The sequence below is a fragment of the Crocodylus siamensis genome, chromosome 1, assembly GCF_052110815.1.
Source record: "Crocodylus siamensis isolate JL-2025a chromosome 1, ASM5211081v1, whole genome shotgun sequence".
Classification (NCBI taxonomy): Eukaryota; Metazoa; Chordata; order Crocodylia; family Crocodylidae; genus Crocodylus; species Crocodylus siamensis.
In genome coordinates this window covers 150,197,939-150,217,508 of record NC_143395.1, presented here as the reverse complement: position 1 = coordinate 150,217,508, position 19,570 = coordinate 150,197,939, and the positions used below count along the sequence as shown (strand labels likewise).

The 19,570-nt window shown below is 41.7% G+C and overlaps 1 protein-coding gene across 3 annotated transcripts in view; it reads right to left on the bottom strand.

Moving 5' to 3' along the window:
- Window positions 1-19,570, bottom strand: part of CRIM1 (cysteine rich transmembrane BMP regulator 1) — a 396,377-nt gene that overhangs the window by 155,403 nt on the left and 221,404 nt on the right. For all 3 annotated transcript variants that reach the window (XM_090045237.1, XM_090045229.1, XM_090045246.1), the window contains 2 exons: window positions 8,699-8,881; window positions 2,134-2,331 (listed from right to left, as the gene is read on the bottom strand). In XM_090045237.1, coding sequence (XP_089901363.1) covers window positions 2,134-2,331; window positions 8,699-8,881 — 381 coding nt within the window. The remainder of the gene's footprint in view (window positions 1-2,133; window positions 2,332-8,698; window positions 8,882-19,570) is intronic.

Below are 19,570 nucleotides of genomic sequence, written 5' to 3'. Positions count from 1 at the left end.
TTGGCTTCCTTCTGCCTCTACAGCTATGCCCGTGCCTTGCAGATATTACTGGTTAATCACTCATGTCAGGCCTCCTTAGGCCTCTCCACCTTTGTTGGGGTCTCAGCCTTCCCAGCCACTAGCCTTCCCTTCCCATTAGCTAGGCCTGTCAGACTAAGCCCACTGTACCAGTGATAAATTCCAGCCCATCTTGCCCTCTTGGGCCCATTTCTATCAGCTCTCCTAGTGCAAGCTTTAACTTTCTAGACTTTTACCTGACTTTTGCTTGAGCCTGGCCCCTGGAAGGGCTCGAAACTGCATGTTTTACAGTTGAGCACTTTGGGCCTTGAACACCAAAGTTGCCTCCTCATTACCCTGTCTAGACATATCTAGTCCACTAGCATAATAAATAGAACAAAACATAAGCCCACTGGCTGCAACTAAAACTATCTCCGCACTGGATCCAAACAAACACCAGCTCTCTGGCTGTACAAAACTCTCCCTCCACCACTGTGTCATACTTCCCCGTAAGCTCTAAGTGCCTTGCTTGCAGTTCCCAGGGCAGCTCAGGTCACTCCTCTGCAGTCATCCTGTTCAGATGCTCTTCCCCCTGCTGCCTGCAGGGTCAGATTGCCTGCTCTGATCCAGGCCCTGGGCTTATATGCTTCCTAAACTGTACCCCTTCCAGCCAGGTGGCTCCCCAGCCACCCACAGCTCATTCTGCTGCAGCTTTCTCTTAAAATAATAGGAGCTCTCTGGCTACCTATTGCACTCCTCCACAAAATTCACAAGACAAGGATACTGCTTATTCACAAACACAAATAAGAAATACCACTTCCAATTGACTGTCATGGTTTGGAGTTTTACCCAATTACACACTGAATAATCTGCTTATAAAATCCATACACTCTAAAAATATACTCCTAACATCTTATTGTTCATGCAGTGCAACTATGATGTAAAACTGCAACCCTGACAATACAGACATCTTCCATTTTCTACTTTTGGCAAATGAGTTTATGTTTCTACTGTTGCCTCAGTGCCTTCTGATTATAAAAGCATTGTTACATCTGTCATAGTGCTAATTTAAAAACTCAGCCAATTATGTAAAATGTATGTGTTAAATTTCTGTATTTCTATAAGAAAATTAAAAATAGCAGTTCCAGCTGGAAAACAATGCAGCTTACTATTTCAGCTAGAGTATAAATCTATATTAAAAATGATTTGAGAACTCAACAGATAAAATTTCTTTGATGAAACTTCTTCCTAGTGTGATAATGAACTATTTTTAATTTCACTTTTAAACTGAATATAAGGTTATTAATTTTATAATTGATAGAACAGATAAAAACTTCTAGTTTTGTTATAAAATATTGCTCTGCTTCCTCAGGCTCCATAACATATTAGAAGTGGAAGCATTTGGTTTCTTTTCCTTTCCTTTTACTGAGGAGATGTTAATTAGGAGAAGGCTTAGCAGCTCCAAGTGTTGGATCGGCAAAGAGCATTCCTTTGGTCAATATGAATCTCATCTACCGCCCCGCACAGTGCCAGGCTGAGCAGAGACACAAAGTTCCACAAAGCCACAAACAGAGGGGAAAATCCAAATCTACCAGATGGCAAAAAGCTAATTATAGACATATCAAGCTCATGTTTAAGGTTAGCCCTTGACTTGTTTAATAAAACCTGCATATTATTGAACCTCTGAGGTCTAACCAGTTCTTTCTTATGCTGTTGCAAATATTGGTCCCAATTCAGGCATACAAGAGTGTCCTAGGGAAATATACAAGGGTGACTGTTTAAAAAGTTTCTTTTTGTTACTTAGGGACTGATTCATAACTAGTTGGTTCAAATTAAACACTTCCTTTGACATTAATGAGATCTGTATTAATCCCTTGGTAAATTCAACTACCTAAGTGAAAGAGGCAAAGCAGTCTAAAGTGAGGAACCCCAGTTTAGCATACAATTTTTATTAATGAATATATTTTCATAAACATACATTCACAGCAGTGAAACCAGAAACATACATTCACAGCAGTGAAACCAGGTCAACAACATGTACATAACATCTCAAACTATCGAATCTCATTTAAACAACCAATACAAATTTTAGCTAACATACTGGAATAAATAGCATTAGAAATATACAGGTCTTACCTTCACACACTGGGCAGCATTCCCCAGGCACTTTAACAGGATTCAAGCAGCTCTGACCACAAGCTGTTGCCACACAGTGAGGGTCCCCATTGATGCACTGGCAGAATGTACAATCATCTTCTCTCCAGCGATCTCCATGTGCTTGAATCTGTCCATTGGCATAGCAGCCAGCAGGGTTACTAACTGGATAAACTGGATCTAAAATAAGATAAATTACAGTAAGAGGAAATGTCATTTTCTTGTTATTTATAGAAGTTATTGATGAATATCACCAATTAATGATGATCTTTTAAGGTAGACAAAAAGCAACAGGAAATTAAAACACCATCAAATGCACCATCTAATGTGAAGAGCTTCACATTATAATCATACAGTCCTGATACTGTATGGCTAATAAGTCAAAAAAGCCAAAGTTTGATGTTGATGTGTGAGGTCAGAAACATTAATTCACCCATGCTGACTATTCTGCATGTTTTATGATGTACATTTTTCAATTCCATGTTAAATATACAATTTTAATAAACAAAGGTGGAAGAGAAAATATTACGTATACTTGGCTAACTTAGTAGAGATACTGGAACCTGAACATATAGTTTTTCTAGTTACATACTTTAGTAGTCCATACTTAATATTGCATGAAAATATTTTTTCCATTTACTTTTGGGGGTATTTTAAAAGAAAGTAAAGAAAAAAGAAGAAAACACAGTGATGTCTCTCAATGAGCTATTGGTACAGTACTTGTTAATATTACAGCCAGTCATTGGTGAGAACCAAGAGACCGTATCTTTTTTATTATTTGCATTCAGGCTGAGGCCTTCCTCCTTTCAAGTGTTGATATTGCCACATAGATTTATGCTTTTGTTATTTTTAGACATTCTGCATAGTAAAGCCACTTGAACATTTAATTATAGAAAACAGCACTTTGATTAGGAAGGGTGTTCATGACAGGAATCAAATTAATTAAAGATGCATGTAAGTTGACAGTACTGCATTGTAATGTGCTACTTTAAAGCTATAACACTTTACACGGGTGGGGCCATAGTTATTTCAAAGACCATTTCTATTCCACACAATACTGTTACAGGTCAGATATAACAGGCCAAAAAGTTGCATGAGTTCTAATCTAGGCAATTTTTTTTCATATTAGCTATCAAAAACATTTAAAGGCATAAAATAAAAAATGAAGAGTAATTCTAGTATCACTTCAAAACAAACAATAACTAAACTAGTATTACATAAGAGACCTACTTAATAATTAACAATGGAAACAAATAAGAGAAGCAAACTCCAAAAATATGCAGACACACTTTCCTATATCCTCAGGTCAAATTCAAGCTCAGTTATGTTTTGAGCACTTGTAAAGAAAATAATTCTGTCTCCAGGAAGAAGAGAGGAAAAACAGAGACAGAACATTAGCGAGACAGCTGGGATATTTCAGAAAGTTCCATCATGCACCCTTGAAAAAAATGCCAACAGGTACATCTGGAAAACTTATGCTGCCTTTCCCTTGGGAGCCCTGCACTGGCCACGCACCCGCTGCCCACCCAGCAGCAGTGAGGGAGGTGAGTTGTGCCTCCTGCTGCCGGGCGGGAAGGGGATGCACAGCTGATGTGGGGCTCTCAGGGCAAAGGCATCAGAGTGGAGAGTCTCGAGCCCACAGAGGCCAGGATGCATCTGCCCTCACCCTGCTCAGCTCTGCCCCACTTAAAAGCATCCCTGTGTTTAAAAATGGTGGCAGCAGCACTTGAAATAGAGCTCAAGCTTTGACAAGTTTTGGCTTAAGCACCCCCACCACCATTTTTAAGTGCCGGGATGCTGATACATGCGATGCCAGATTCTGCTGGATTGTGAAAAAAAAAAGTTTATTTATGTCAGTACATTTTGAAATACTGACAAACTTTTTTTAAAATTTTGGTGTGCTCCAGTAGCCTCTGGTGTCGCATGTAACCAAATTGGTTATTGGGTCAGTATTGGCCGATATGGCTGGTTAATATAACTGGTTATCAGTATCGGCCAAGAAAATCTTTACTGGTGCACCCCTAAATATTTTATAACTATACCAAAACTTAACCATTTGGACTGAAATTGTATGCCTCTAGCTTCTTCCACAGGTTCCTTCTAAATTTTCAGTAAAACTAGTTAATAATTTTCTAAACTCCTGTTAAGGAAGATCAAGTAATTTTGCTAACGTTAAAAAGAAATTTGATATGTAAGAAGTTTTTGGTTCTTAACATCACAATATCAATTTTCTTTAAATTTTGTTTTTGCTTACAATTATTTGTCTTGTTCCAAACCAAATCAGGATAGATTTACCAGAAAATGAAAGTCAGGTATCTTATCACTAAACTCTGTTGACCATTATGTGAGATGACAAGGATCACACCAAGAAGCCTTCCAAGCTCACATCCCATATAATATCCATTTAAAATGTAGACCCTTCACATAGATCAGTGATCTCCAACCTTTCTAAGTTGGAAATCACGTTTGGACTTTAAAAAGAACCCAAGATCTACCCTGTGCCCTAGCTGCTACTGCAGGGAAATCTAGGTGGAGAGAGGGGAGATCAAGGCAGAGGGTGAAAAAATTATTTGGGGGCACACCCCCCAGCAGATAAGTCTGTGGGGTGAGTGGGGGGAAATGAGAAGGCTGTGGGGTAGGGCAAGGCAAATCAGTGCCCCAGCCCTAGCCCCACACTGTCTCTCCCCTCTGGGAGGGAGAGAGTAAAGGCTGGAGCAGGGGGCAGGCCTTAAACAGCTGGGGCGGGGTGAGGTGGAGCCCTGAGTAGATCGTCTAGGGGCGGGGGCGGGGGGCACATGCCCCCAGAATTGCATGGGGTTGGACAGGGTGGGGCAGGCTGCAGGGGGTGGGGCAGGCTGCAGCTGCCAGCTGGGGCTGGGCTGTACCTGGTGGAGGATGCAGCAGTGCTGCCACCACCCGAAAATTTGCTGTAGCCCCCCAGAACCCTCCCAGTGACACTGCCACCGGGCCCAATCTCAGTGTGACCACAGCCTCTGCCGTGATCAGCCTGGTGCTCCCTCACAGCCCTAGCCCATCAGCCTGCCCTCCCCCTGCACAGATCCAGGGCACATGGCCCCTGTGCCCTCAGAGGGTGGGGAAGGGCTGGGGCTGGAGCTGGGAATGAGTACTGGGCTGATCACAGCAAAGGCTGCAGCTGTCCTGAGACTGGGCCTGGTAGAGGCATTATAGCCCCGCTCCCAGCGCTGCCACCCAGCCCAAGTGGAGCGCAGCCACATCCTCTGCCAGGAACAGCCCAGGCCCAGCCAACAACTGCAGCCCACGCTGCCTCACCTTGCCCCGTGCAATTCCAGGTGCATGCACCCCCTGTGCCTTCCCAAGGTTAGTGCTCCCCCTCAAGCCCCCTGAATGAGCTACTTGGGGCTCTGTCCTGCCCTGCCCCTGTTGCCCAGCCCTTGCTCCAGCCCATGTCCCTCCCTGACCCCTGCTGAAGCCATCCGTGCTGCTCTGTGTTTGAGGGGGGGGACACACATCCCCCGATCTGCACGCATCGGAGGCAACTCCCACTGTGGGCTGGGCTTTGCACCCAGAGCCTTGGTACAGCTGGCTGGGGAATTACATCACTCACCTAGCTGCTTCTGCACTTGGTCCCTCACTGTGAAGCCTCAGTCTGGCCCCTGTCCCTTCCCTTCCCCACCAACTGACCTGCTGGGCTGGCAGGGGGGGATGCGCAGGCATGCACTCAGCCCCCCCACCCCAGACCAACTACAAGAGGCGCCAGGATCGACCTATTGATCCCAATCAACTGGTTGGTGACTGACCTAGATAAATACAGAGGCTGCTCCTTCAGTGGCAAGTCACCCTGCACTGAATGTTCTCCCCCGCACCATCCCTGCCCCTGCACTACATGGTTTCCTCTGAGCTCCCCCTTCTTACCATGCGCTATCCCTTTCACCCCATGCTCCCCCTGGGCCAGACCTCATGATCTTCCTCACCCCAAACCATGAAATCTCTTCTCTCCTCCCTTCACTGTGCCAACACTACCTGGCCAGGGCTGAAGACAGACCTGGGGCCAGAGCCAGAGCAGCTACCTGCCCTGGGTATACTTGAATTGAAGATGAGGTTTATTTTTCTCCATGATGAATGGGTGGGGAGAAGGGGGCAGAGATATCATCTTGGATTCTTTTGAGAACCCCTGCAAGAGTGGTAGGTACGTTTAATATTTTAAAAAGAACAAGAATTCCTAAACTACACCATGCAAATAATCAGGAAAACATAAGCAAAGAAAGACAAGTTACTGTCCAAGAAAGAAAATATTTAACAAAACATGAAGAAGTCCATCCTCTGGATAGATGAAACAGGAAAAAAAAAAAAAAAAAGGAGAGAGAAGAAAAAATAAACAATGACGAAACTTGTGGGTAAATCACTGGATTTGTGTATTCCTAGTTTTCTCCTAAACATGTATTTTGGAAGCCCAAGAACACACACACACACATATACATGTGTGTATACATATAATGCAAATACTCATGTACATATTTGATGCAAATTAGTTGGACAGATAATATGATATATGATATATATATCATCTAGATAGAATTTGACTTAGAATGAAGAGGTTTATGTCATATTTTCTTACTTTTTTATGCTGAAGCAGGAAAATTATACTACCTTACAGGAAACCCATAATTGGATTTCACCTGAAAGACCACAGTTGAGTAAAAAAAGACTGACCATACAAACTGAGAAGTATTTTGCTTGATAATTTAACAAAAATCTATAAAACAGACTTCCCCAATGAAGATATTTGGAAAGCCATACTAAAAAGCAGGTATCCGACAAGGAGGCCATAGCATCATGGCTGACATATCAAGCCAATGCCTAATAGCTAATCAGCCAAGAAAAAATTAAATAGCAGCTGAGACCAACCTAGACCTAAAGGAAACTGTTCTGTTGGACAACTGTCAAATCATTATCCACTGTATCCTGTCTACCAAGAACTATGACAAGAGACTTCCACTTCTATTCTCATACATCTCAGACATTACCTCCCAAGATATGGGGGGGAATGAAAACAAATATGCTTGACAGTCCTATTCCTAGAGTCTCAGATGAGGAAGAGAAAAGGCTAATTTTTAAAAACAGATCCAACAATATGTGACAATTTGCCAGAACAATTTCCTGACAAATTTTACTTTACCAAGTTTTCAGGAAATAATAGAGACAAGGGGCCAAGTTCTCTGGTGCTGTGTTTTTCCTGAAAAGAATTTTCCCTGAGTATGTGTCATTTAGTACTCACAGTACTCAGTACTATGTGTATCAGTGCACAATACACAATGCTCAGATAGAGAGGTTACCATAACATTAACAAAATATGTTAATTCTACTTCCATATATATTTATACTTATTGGCCTAAAACACAGATAGTCACCAGTGAAGCAAAAAAACAAGTGATCTAAAGGAATTATTCATTTGAGTAAGAAATACATGCTCAGGTAACTATGGGATGTAGGATTGGGACCACAGTAAACTTGTGTCACAATAAGCTAAATATTTCTGAGTAACAGTAGCAGTAACATTTTCTTTTTCTAGCTCCTTTGGAGGATTTCAGTGCACTTCAGAATCTTTACTAAATTTTCCTCATACCACTACTGTGAGGAAGAAAACATAACAATGATTTTTTAAAAGTGAAGAAGTTCAATTAGAAAAGATGATATTTAAGGGACTTGTCCAGTATATCACATGAGAATTTCTCAGCAGATTGGAGATTAGAATCCAAGTCTCTTGATTTTTAGTCGCATACATGCATATTAATTTATTAACAAACAAAAACAGCAATGGCTTTAGTCCAGGGTTGCCAAACTGGCCCCAATCCTTGGGGCAGATTTGGACTGATAGGTTCTCTGTGAGCTGGAACTAGATGTGGTGGTGTGGCAAGCAGCAATAGTGGGGGTCATTTCAGCCACTGCTCACCCCTCACTGCTGACATGTATGTCCAATAGGGTTCCATGCCCCACTTGCTCCAACCCCTCTACAAGCTCCATAGGCTATACAACATGGTTCTATGGACCAGTTCTGGCCCATGGACCATAAGCTTGACATCCCTAAGGACCTTAGCAAAACCAAATCAGTATACTGAACTCAGACCTAGTGACCGACTAAACATCAAATAGTGAAGCTGGACAACTCAGGAGCCATCAGGTCAATACCTCCAAAAATGTAAGGCTAAAGATACATAGTTGGAATAACCCTCCTTAGCCAGCACTTCAAGCTCTCTTTCCTGCAAACTGAACCCATTCATTTCAGTTTTGCATATCATGTAAGGGGGGAAAGGAGAAGGCAGCTCCAGCCACTGGGTATGGAAGCTATCCTTGTAAACCAGGGTTTTCTAGCAAAGATGCATCATATGTTTCCTGATACAACTAAGAAGTCATTGTGACACCTTCTGTAAAATCCCCTTTTTCAACCTAAGCCCAAGATGATGGAGACTTCCAGAGAAACAAAAACAATACTGACTCAGATCTCCACACCACTTAAAAAGCAAAAAAAAAGAGTAGCTATAATAAGTGAATGTGATTGAGAAATTACCTTCACAGACTGGACAGCATTCTCCTTCTGGCACATAATATCTGTCACAGTGCAGCTCGCCACACTGGGCTGAGAAACAAATGGATACGCCACCCTGACATCGACAAAAACGACAAGCATCCATTCGAAACATGTCTCCATCGTAGTATTCCACACCATTAAATATGCAAGTTGGTTTGACTTCTGAAAGAAGCAGACAGAAAAACAAAACAAAACACATTTTGTGCTTTTAAATAATTCAAAATGTTAGTCACAGACAAATTCTTAGTTATATCCGCCCCCAGTAATAAACCCAAAACAATCCATCAGAGAAGGGGTGTGCACCTGTTTGCCAGCACGAGGGCGTGCCCTCATTGACAAAGAGGGAGATAATAAGGCCTATGGACTCAGTCTACTCCACCCTGACCTTCCTGCTCTGAGTGTCAGGGTTGGTGGGTAGAGATTAAAATAAGAAAACTTAGGTCAGTATGGGGCTGACAGAACTCAAACAGATTTCTTCACAGTAAGGGTGGCAAAAAAACTGGAATGGACTTCCAAGGGAGGTGGTGCTCTCCCTTACCTTGGGGGTCTTTAAGAGAAGGCTTGATAGGCATCTGGCTGGGGTCATCTAACCCCAGCACTCTTTCCTGCCTAGGCAGGGGGTCAGACTTGATGATCTGTTGAGCTCCCTTCTGATCCTAGCATCTATGAATCAAGTTTTACCAGTTGAGAGAAGCCTGGAGACAAGCTGAGTTTGAAGGACGGACCTTGGATGAGTCTTACAAGAAGAGACAGCTGATATAGAGATGCTAGGTCCTGCCAAGAATTGAAATAGATGGCCCTCTTCTTGAGTTCACTATGTTTGGAACTTTGATAATGTGACAGAGGGTAATGCTGCTGGAAGGCTAAGTCATTACAATACTGAGACATGCTGTAGGTAGTCGATGACCACTAAGAGAAACTGAGGCAGGGCAAGTTTTGCCATCATGGTCATGAATGGGTGTTGCAGATATGGACCCTGCCACACACTAGTCAGTAATTATAATGAACAAAAATTAAAAATGTGAATTCTATATCAAATTATACATGCATAGGCTGACGATAAGGAAATCCTGGACATCTGGGATACTGCCCCCTCCCCCCACACCCAGCCTGCCCCCAAGTCAGTGGCACTGCTTCAGGCAGAAGCAGGGGTGGGTAGGCAGGCGGCAGTGTGCTGTCCCACATTGCACTGCTCCACCTCCCTGGCAGACTGTACCTCGCAATCCTGCATTTCTGGGATGCTCATTTTAATTCTCAGCAGCTAGCTAGGACCAGCTTCTGAAACCTGGGATTGTCCAGGTTAAACCGGGGGACATATGGTCACCCTATACATACATATATATTTTTTTTAATAGGAAAAAAATTACAATAAAATAACAGCCAGTCAAAGCTTCTGAAATGTTAACAATTTTTTTAAAATAACCACTTGAATTCCAATTACCCAAACACAAAATAAACCAGAAATGCTACCTCACTTAGCTTTGCCCCCAACAAAATCCCCAATACATCCCACCCCACTATTAGCTATAATACAATTCTTTATAAAAAAGAAGAGTGAACTTCAAGGTTAAAAATACCATGCTATTAGTGACAGAAAGGGATATAAGGATAGTGGTGAGCTTTGCAGTTTTCTAAAGCATGGTCTTTTAAATGTAGAGAATATTCAAGGGCCTGTTTCTTCATTAGAAAGTCAGTCAAATTCTAGTCAGGGAGTGTTCTCAGGGTAATTCAGGTACATTTCTATCAATAAGATTCTACATTGCTATAACTCAAATGTTGACTGTGAAATTAAATTTACTTATTACCTCTCCAATGGCATTAATTAGCTCTTTCTAACCTTGGCTGGTTACAAGCTAGTAAAACCTAAAAATCAAAACACATAATCCATGGCTTTTTCTATTTTAGATAACATTTAGGGATTTCTAAAATTTCTTAGTAGCAAACTTCCTTTCCATACGAAGCTTGGGCACAACTGGATACTCAACACTACAGCAGCCTAAAGTTTCAGTTGAATGGATATTTTAAAGTCAGAAACATTTTAAAAAAACCTCACAATTTCTAAGAGATGCCTTTGGACAAATACTGATCTAACATAATATGATTACTGTATGTTTACTACATAATTGGGATAAAGATGGTAGTGATATTCATTTGATATGATCCAATAACTTGTGAATAAAACCATGATCCCTAAGTCTTGCTAATACAATTGTGACAGGAGGGCACGTTTGGGGCCAGGTCTCATGCCAGCCCGGCTCCCTGCCTCTATGGGGCAGTCTGCCCTGTCTCACCTGCCACGACTTTGCTGTTCCCATAAATAGGTGGTAAATGCGGGACGCTGCTCATTATATGCCCTGATGCCAGGGGGCACTATCTGCAGCTCCAAACCTTCCCGACACCACAGCCCATGCCTCTCAGATGGCATCCATGGTGACATTATGCTCCCGGCGCAGAGCCAGACTAAGCTTCGCCCTCACTGTCAGGCCTCTCACACACACATTCACTCCGCCCTCCTCTCACTAGGGCCTCTCACACTCCACCCAGTCTCACAGGGTCTCTTTCTTGCATCAACAACTTGTTCCACGCTGCTCCCTCTAGGAGCAGCTCCCATAGGCCATAGGCTTTATACGGATCATGCCTTGGGTGGCAGACATACAGTCTCTTGGGCCTCTGCTGTGACCCTCACTTAGGTTGTGGCCACCCAAGTTCCTGACCTGGGCCAAACTTGCCCTGGCCCCTCCTGGGGCAGCTTTACATAACCTATATAAACATACACTGGGCCCCCGACCCACGTATTGGGTTCCCCCTTTCTGGGGTTCCACACTTCCCTCAACTTGCTCTTCAGGGGGTTGGCCCCTGTGCTGCCCTTCAGGTTGTGCAACATCTCCTCTGGGCTGTCCTTCAGGATGACTCTCAGCCCTACTCAACCCTCTTCCAGGCCCTTACTACCAACCCCTCTCTGGGGTTGCACTTCTTTGGGGTTCTGGGGTTTCCCTTCCCTGTGAAGGCTCAGGTGGCCATAGACATGCCTGGCCCTGCCTGGGTCTTATACCCTCTTTGGGCTCAGATGGCTGTAGCCATGCCTGGCCCCCTTGTACCTACAGTGTTGTGGAGGCTATGGGTTAAGGCTCCCCGACCTGCCTTTCACTGGGATGGTAACTGGCCTGGCATCTCCTGGGGACTCCTGTGCCACCAGGAGCCCCACCAGGCCACCCATCCCCAGCAGGGTGCAATTTTAGGTCATGCACAGGACCAAAAGCCTCCTAGCCATCCCCATAAGCTCTTGCCCTTACCTACTAGATGTTTCATACAGCCTTGCAGTCAGGTGATGTTTCTGCTTGCCTGCTGGCAGCAGGCTGCTGTGTTTATATAGGCAGCCAGTGTTTTAAAACGGCTGCTGCAATCAAGCACCTGCTGGCTCCTTGACTCAGCCCTTATAGTGGCAGGAACTGCAAGTGCACTGCCACAGAAATAAAAATATCACCTCAATTACCATATTATATAAGACAGTTACAGTAAAACTTCATGAGAATTTTAAGGTTAAAAAAAATACGACTGCTGCATGATTTTTTTTACATGCAGTTAACAATTAAGACTATAGTAAAACACAAAGATCCTCCAGGCAGAAATTGCTACTGCCTTAGTTTCCACTGAAGGAGTATGGAGTTTTAGATCGTCAAACAAGTACATAGCCTTGGGTCATTTGGGATTTCTGACCACTTTTGGGCACACATAGGTAGACACATGCAGACAAAATTTCTTCTATCTACCTCTCTCTAGAAGGATGCATTCCATCTTGTCAAACTTGAATCTAGAAAGTATTAATACCTTCACAGCCTGTTGTCCTGTTAACTCAACATGCATAAAGAATGAACACTCCAACCAGAAACAAATTAAATTAGTGAGAAAATGGCAGCCCATCTCTTCAGTTCTACCAACCATGACTGCATCACCCCATACTTTGCTTGTTACATTGTACCAGCATAACAGGCACAGAAAAAGGTTTAGTCTCAGTCTTCATAGACTTCTATGCAATTGGCTTATATTTTTCCAAATAATGGGTATCTTCAGAGTAATGATGTCCTGCAACCACTAAATTAAATTGTTAAGAAATATATCAGCCTCAAAGGTGAAATTTCTGATAACAGAAGTCAGGGTTTTTGCCAACAATAAGATCTAGCCTATGGATATTATCACAGATTAGATAAAGACTGAAAATCTTATTATTTTCAAAAGAATATAAAATTCACTTCTTAATTTTGGCTTTCCTAGAACTACAACCAAAAACAGAAAAGAAGAAAAAAGGAGGCAGAAATAAAAAGAAGAATGGTGACAAAGAGAAGTAGTAAGAGGAAAAAATGTAAAAATTTTATACATGTTAATCCAAATGCTACATAGAGAACAGAGGAGGACATTAGATCACTGGCCTCTTGTAATTTTAATTATGTCCTGAGAAATGGTTCAATTTCACAGCAAATTGGTCTTCATAAGAATTTACAGAGAAAAGATATTTTTATGCATACTATATAGAATTTATGTCACAATTCAATATGATTATTACAACCCCCTTTCAGTTTGAGGTCAATACTGGTGTTTTAATACTCAATTCCAAACCTTGTATACCCAATAAGTTAGTTAACATTTTTAAGTGGTGATAACCCACAATGCCTTTCTACTTCAATAAGAGATGCACATGTTCAGAAGCTCTGTACAAGTCAGGCTGCTCACCTGTAGGTGCCTACTGTTACTCACATGAGATTAAAAATACTGACCCTTTTAAAAATCAAAGATGTTGTTGACTACTAGAAGAAACTTTGCTGGCTGTTTTCTTATCACTTAGAATGACTACAAAATGTTGAGGATGAAATTCATTCTCACTGAGCTGTTTCAATGTTTAATTTTTATAGGTTTGTTTCTCTGTCTTTTAAGGCATGTTATTAAAAAAAATCATGAAAAGGGGAGAGAGTGAAAGAGGAAATGCCATAAGTACTATTGTGTCCGGGAAACCGGCTATGACCTCATTAGAAAACTATTCACATAAACAAACACTTGAGAAATATTACAACTGTATGTAGTCTGAGCTGTTAGTTTAAAAACAGTTTCTTAAAAATGAAAAAGTGCTACTAATAAAAAAGGGCTCTAACCATTTGTTCATTATTTCATTGCTTCTGAATAGCCTTCTAGATGTCTTCAAATTCTTTTTAAAACAGCAAGCCTGAATTTATGCCTGATTAGGGCAGTAGAGAAAGCCCCTGCTAGAAAATCCATCTTGTTTTTAAAACGGCCAAATTATAAACCATATTGAATAGTACTTATGGTAAATCTTGAAAAAAGGGAAAGTATATTTCCATAATGAAAAAATAATGGAATAAGTATTTTATGATGAATCTTACTTTTGGCATCATGACGCTTTTTGGTGGAATATTCATACACAGAACTTACAAAGCTGTGAATTAACCAAATATGTTTATGAAGTTGCTAGGCTGAAGAGACAGGATGATTTGAATCACGATTGTTCCTCATTTACATTAAAAAAAATACTCTATTACTTAACTGCCATGACACCATGACCATCAGATGGCCACAGCATTTGACATCAACAGGATGGTTTTCTGGTGTGTGTATGCTAAATGAGTTCATAATCATGGCATTAAAACATTAAGGACTAACCCTGCAATCCTTAATTCACAGACTTATATGCATGTAAAAACTGTAGAATCAAACCAAAAAAAAACCCCAGGTCCATCTTCATAGAGAGACCTATAATAATACTATAGTAAGGTGTGAACCTGATAAAACAGATAACGACCATGCCTCACATTCTACCAACTTACTTCTTTAAACAGGATATGCTTAATATACCTGTACTTTTCTAGTAAAATATTTGGATTTTAATGAGAAGTTCCATTTAACTACCAATTTCTATAGTATTGGATTTACTGTTTTGCTACCCATCATGAAACTGAAATAAAAAAGAATTAAAACAAAGCAGAAAAAAAAGCTTTCCTAGCTGAAAGCTAAAATTAACTAAACATTCAGGTTGGGTAGCTTGAGTTCTGTCAGACTTTTCAGGGGTGAAAAATGAAAACATCTAAAAGCCTTCCCATTAGATAGAATGATTTATGGCAAGGTAACTCATTGGTACAGTGTTTAAATTTAGGTACCAAAAATATACACTCCCTAACTCATCTCAACAACTACAATAGGGCATAAGAAGAAACAAATAGCTAAAATTGATTTACCACCATTTGAATGACAAGATGCCATGTACTTTATCAGGTCATTTTTTCTAATACATGTTACTTTGTATTTTACTACTACTAATACTACTAGTAGGATCAGTAATAGTAGTAGGTTCATATGTTATAGCATTACCCAAGGGCTCCAAATGGGCTGACACTGTGTTGCAAACTACACAAACAAATATATTAAAGTTATCCCACTCTGAAATGCTTACAGCCTACAAAAAAAAACCCAACAAAGAATGAAATAAATGTGATATAAAAGACAATGAAGAATTAGCAAAACTTTGTTCCTTTAGCACAGATTGGACATGAGAAAGCAAGAAAAGGAAAGATGGGGAAAGAGGGAAGTCACAGCTCCTCATCAGCCAAGCCATGATTAGTAGGCTGTTTGGATCCTAAAATATGGCTAGGGACACAAGTTACACACAAACTGAAATAAGTGGTTGGGAACTAGTTCAGATCTGTAACACACCAAAAGTTCACTACACATAAACCACTTTCAAAATGGCCAAAACTGGTTCTATGATGCATCTGGTTGGATGTAGTATCAGACTTAACTGATTTAGTTTAAATCAGTTTATTGAACCTCTCTCCCAGATCCCTTCCAGATTCAAGTTAACTCAGTCCCTCAGCACACCAGGATGCTTTGCACCTCCCACACAAACCCCCCTCACAGGGTCCAAGGTGTCTGCTCCAGTCCAGCATGGAGGCATGCTCTAGTGCCCCCAGCTTCTGACCTGAGCCACTGCAGGCACGTGGCTGCATTTCCAGAATCAAAATTAATGTCTTTTCACTTGCTTATCAGTTCAATCTACACAGTTCAGACTAACCTATAAAGATTGAATTGATTCAGGCTCAGGCTTTTTGACCATCTGTATTTAGCCTAGGAGTCTTGAGATATTTGGGAGAGCATACAGAAGTTGTGGTTTAGAGTGCGTCAAGGAATTTTTCTCATGGTATAAGGGAATGCAAAAGAAAAGTGGATGCTGTTTAAGGAGACCTTGACTTACAACAGGCAATAAAAACAGAATTCTGGAAAAGCAAAAGTTTAAATCACTACTATGAGACCATCAGCTAAGCAGCATAATGCCAGATAAGAAATTTGTAAATGATGTGGAAGTAAAGGGACTCAGAGGGAGCAAACAACCAAGAGGAGGGTCTTATAGAAATACTCTAAAAAGATCCAAGTGCCCAAGGTCACAGTGGTCATGGACAAAGCAAAGGAACTTTTAGTTTTCAAGATGTGAAACAGTGAGGACTTAGACAAGAGTTTTGAGCAGGTAGAAAAGTGTAAGTGGTGAAGTGTAAGAAAATGTGGCAAGATTAAACAAAGCCTAAATGAGTGAGATGGCAAAAATGATGCCCAGGTTATGGATCTGAGTAACTGAGAGAGTAAGTATAGCTTATGACAATAGAGAAAGGGAGATGGCAGGGTGCCAAAACAAAATAGATCAAATTCATTAGGACTAGAATGAACTTCTTGGCAAGGAACAGAAGGTGCACACAAACTAAGTGATCAGAAACTGGTTTAAACCTGTAACAGAACAGAAGCTCAGTGCATATAAACCAGTTTCAAAATGGCTGAAACAGATTTAAGATAAACCTGGTTGAATGTATTACCAGACTTAACTGATTTGGGTCCAACCGGTTTATGGAACTTTTGTCCCAGAGCCATTCCTCATTTAAGTTAAATCACGGGGCCCCCAGCATCCCAGCATTTTGCAGCCCTGGGCTGTGCTGTGCCATGTGCTCCAGAGAGCAGGGCTGGCCTCACCCTTCTGCCCCCTAGCTGGAGCAGTGAGAGCTGGATGAGAGGGAGAAGGCAAGCCCAGCTGGGGGCGCAGCTCAGTATGCAGGGCGGGGGTGGGAGGGAAATTAAACACCCCTTCCCCTGCTCAAACTTAGTGCTGGCTGCAACTGTGGACTACAAATCTCAGAGGCACCTGGAAGCAGGAAGAGGAAGTGATGAGCAACCCTGCAGAGTCCTGCTGCTATAACCCTGAACTGCAAATCCCAGAGAACTCAGGGAACAGCAGGAAGAGGAAGAGCACAGACCTGTGCTCTTGTGCCCCCTGGCTTAAACCCATACTGGCAGAAAACACTGCTTCAATATAGGGTGCACAAGTTAAAAGGAGGGGTATTTTTTTTAAATATAGGAAACAAAGAAGCCTACAGGCTGTGGAAGCAGGAGGCAGCCACCAAGGAGGAGTATACCTACTTGGCTCACACTTGCAGGGAAGCAGCGAGAAAGGCCAAAGCAAATACAGAACTCAAGTTGGCAACAAAGATTAAGGATAACAAAAAGTCCTTCTTTAAGTACATAGGGAGCCAGAAGAAGGCGCAGGGTAAGATAGGGCAGCTACAGAATGGACTAGGGCAACTTGTAAATAATAGGATGGAAAAAGCAGAACTCTTAAATAATTTCTTTCCTTCTCTTTTCCTGGACACAGATACAAATGCACCTCCCAATAAGTCTTTAGTTTGGAGTGAGAGTAATGCCAATCCACCAACAGTCAGCACTGACCTTGTGAAGGGGCACTTGGAAGAGCTGGACATATTTAAGTCAGCAGGCCCTGACAATCTTCACCCAAGGGTACTAAAGGAATTGGCCAATGACATAGCAGGACCACTGGCACAGCTGTTTGAAGGGAATTATTACTTCCCTAGACCTGCCCATGATACTCCTGCTGATGCAAGAAAGAGTGCAGTTAGCTTTGCTTATTACTACTTTTGGTTTCGCTTAATGCTTGGTTTTTCAGTAACCAATCACAAGAGCTATCCAGGGGTTGCCCGTAGCTGCTGGAGAAAGAGGGAATGGAACTAAACTCTGTGGGTGCACCAAGGTAGAGAATGCAAGAGATAAAGGATTCAGAGTTGGCTCCCTTTCATGCTCTCCTTTTATAAATGTGCTCTTCTTAATCCTTCTGATCTGTGACATTTTCTCTAGCAAGAGTTATATTCTCAAATTAGAAAACTATTTGAATAGCTACTTGCATAAATTATTGACCCAATTCATTTACCATTGAATTAAATGAGGCTTTCCACTGATTTTAAATGAAGTTGATCAAGTTCTGTATGAGGAACAATCTCTTGAAAATCTCTAACTGTTGATCAAATTGGTTTTGAACAGATCCACGCTCTGGAAAGGAGAAATCCTGGCTATGAAAAGACTGCTATATTGCTTAGCAGGCCATGACAACAAACAATTTGATTGCCTTTTGAAACCTGGCTGCCATTTGTATTTGATTTAGTAGACTATCCACAGGAAGTTCTTTTGCCTTAATTTATCTGCACAGTATACTCAAGAATTTGCTTGTTCCCCACTCAACCTTGCCTTACCTCGCCTGCCGCAGTCTTGCTTTCTATGATATGAGTATCAATTTAATATTAGGAAAAGCTGAATTCCACATTAAAGTTGGTCAGAGTCAGTCATTCACCTTATGCTGTGGCATGACTGAGCTAACTGATATCCAGACTTATTTCTGAGCTGTCTGTACTTTGCCTTTTCTAGTGGCTGTCTTTGATCAGGGTCATGGAACAGATTAGAAATTCATTTAGTCTGCGATCCATATCCTTCATTGGGCAGTCATTTTGAACATAACTATTCTGAATGCATGTGAAGTTTCAGCATTTCTTTATAGGCAAGCTTTTCAGTACCATAAAGGTCTCTAGCCAGCCCAGAGGGGAAATAAAATTTAAACCAGCTTTGTGTTGTTAAAAGCATTATACATTACATGATTACAACAACTTCCAGTGACAGAATTCCTTTACTATGTAACCAGATTACAACAAACTCTTGGAAACTACTGGTGTAATTAATATGACCTTTAAATGACAAGGAAGGAAGCTGATAAATTTAAAACTCTGTGTTAGTATAAACAAAACTACTAAAAAAATCTTTATATTCAAAAGTTATTTAACTAGGGAGTGAAGAAACAGCAATATATAGGTTTAGTGCACCGGCTGCTAGCCGTTTTGAAGCTCAAGATACAAAGTTTTATTTACAAATATCTCAAAACAAATGAAAGGCAATGTGGAAAATACAGTCTTTGGTTTTTATTGCTGGTAATATGATTTGTTGCTCACTAAAATATACACTTTATTATGACAACTGTAGGAACAGCCTGTAACCCTTCAGTCCTGCATCCACTAAAGATTCATCCACAAAAACATAGGGTGTGTGTAGACAAAACAGGGGCCCTAAATTGAAGTGGTGGGTTTTAAAAGACATCACTTCAATTTAGGGCTGATTAAACCCCCATGTCATATACACACCTCACCAACTTACCTGCCTCTCCGGTGGGGAGGGGAGGGCAAGCTGCCGATGGACAGAGCAGTCCCTGGGCAACGGGGAGGGCATTGGTGCTTCCCTCTGCAGCAGCTGCCATCCCCTCAGGCGGCACCTGCCCACAGACACCAGACTTGGGTGGTCCCAAGGGGCACTGCAGCTACAGAGAGAAGCACTAGGCCCCTGCACAGCTAAGGCAGGCAGGTTCCCGGGGGGGGGGGTAGAAATCAGGCTCGCTGCTTTTCTTGGGTGGAGCTGCTTTCGCAGGCTTCTGTCAGGCTGCCTGCAGGGCTTACTGCAGAACCGTGGAGCTGCACA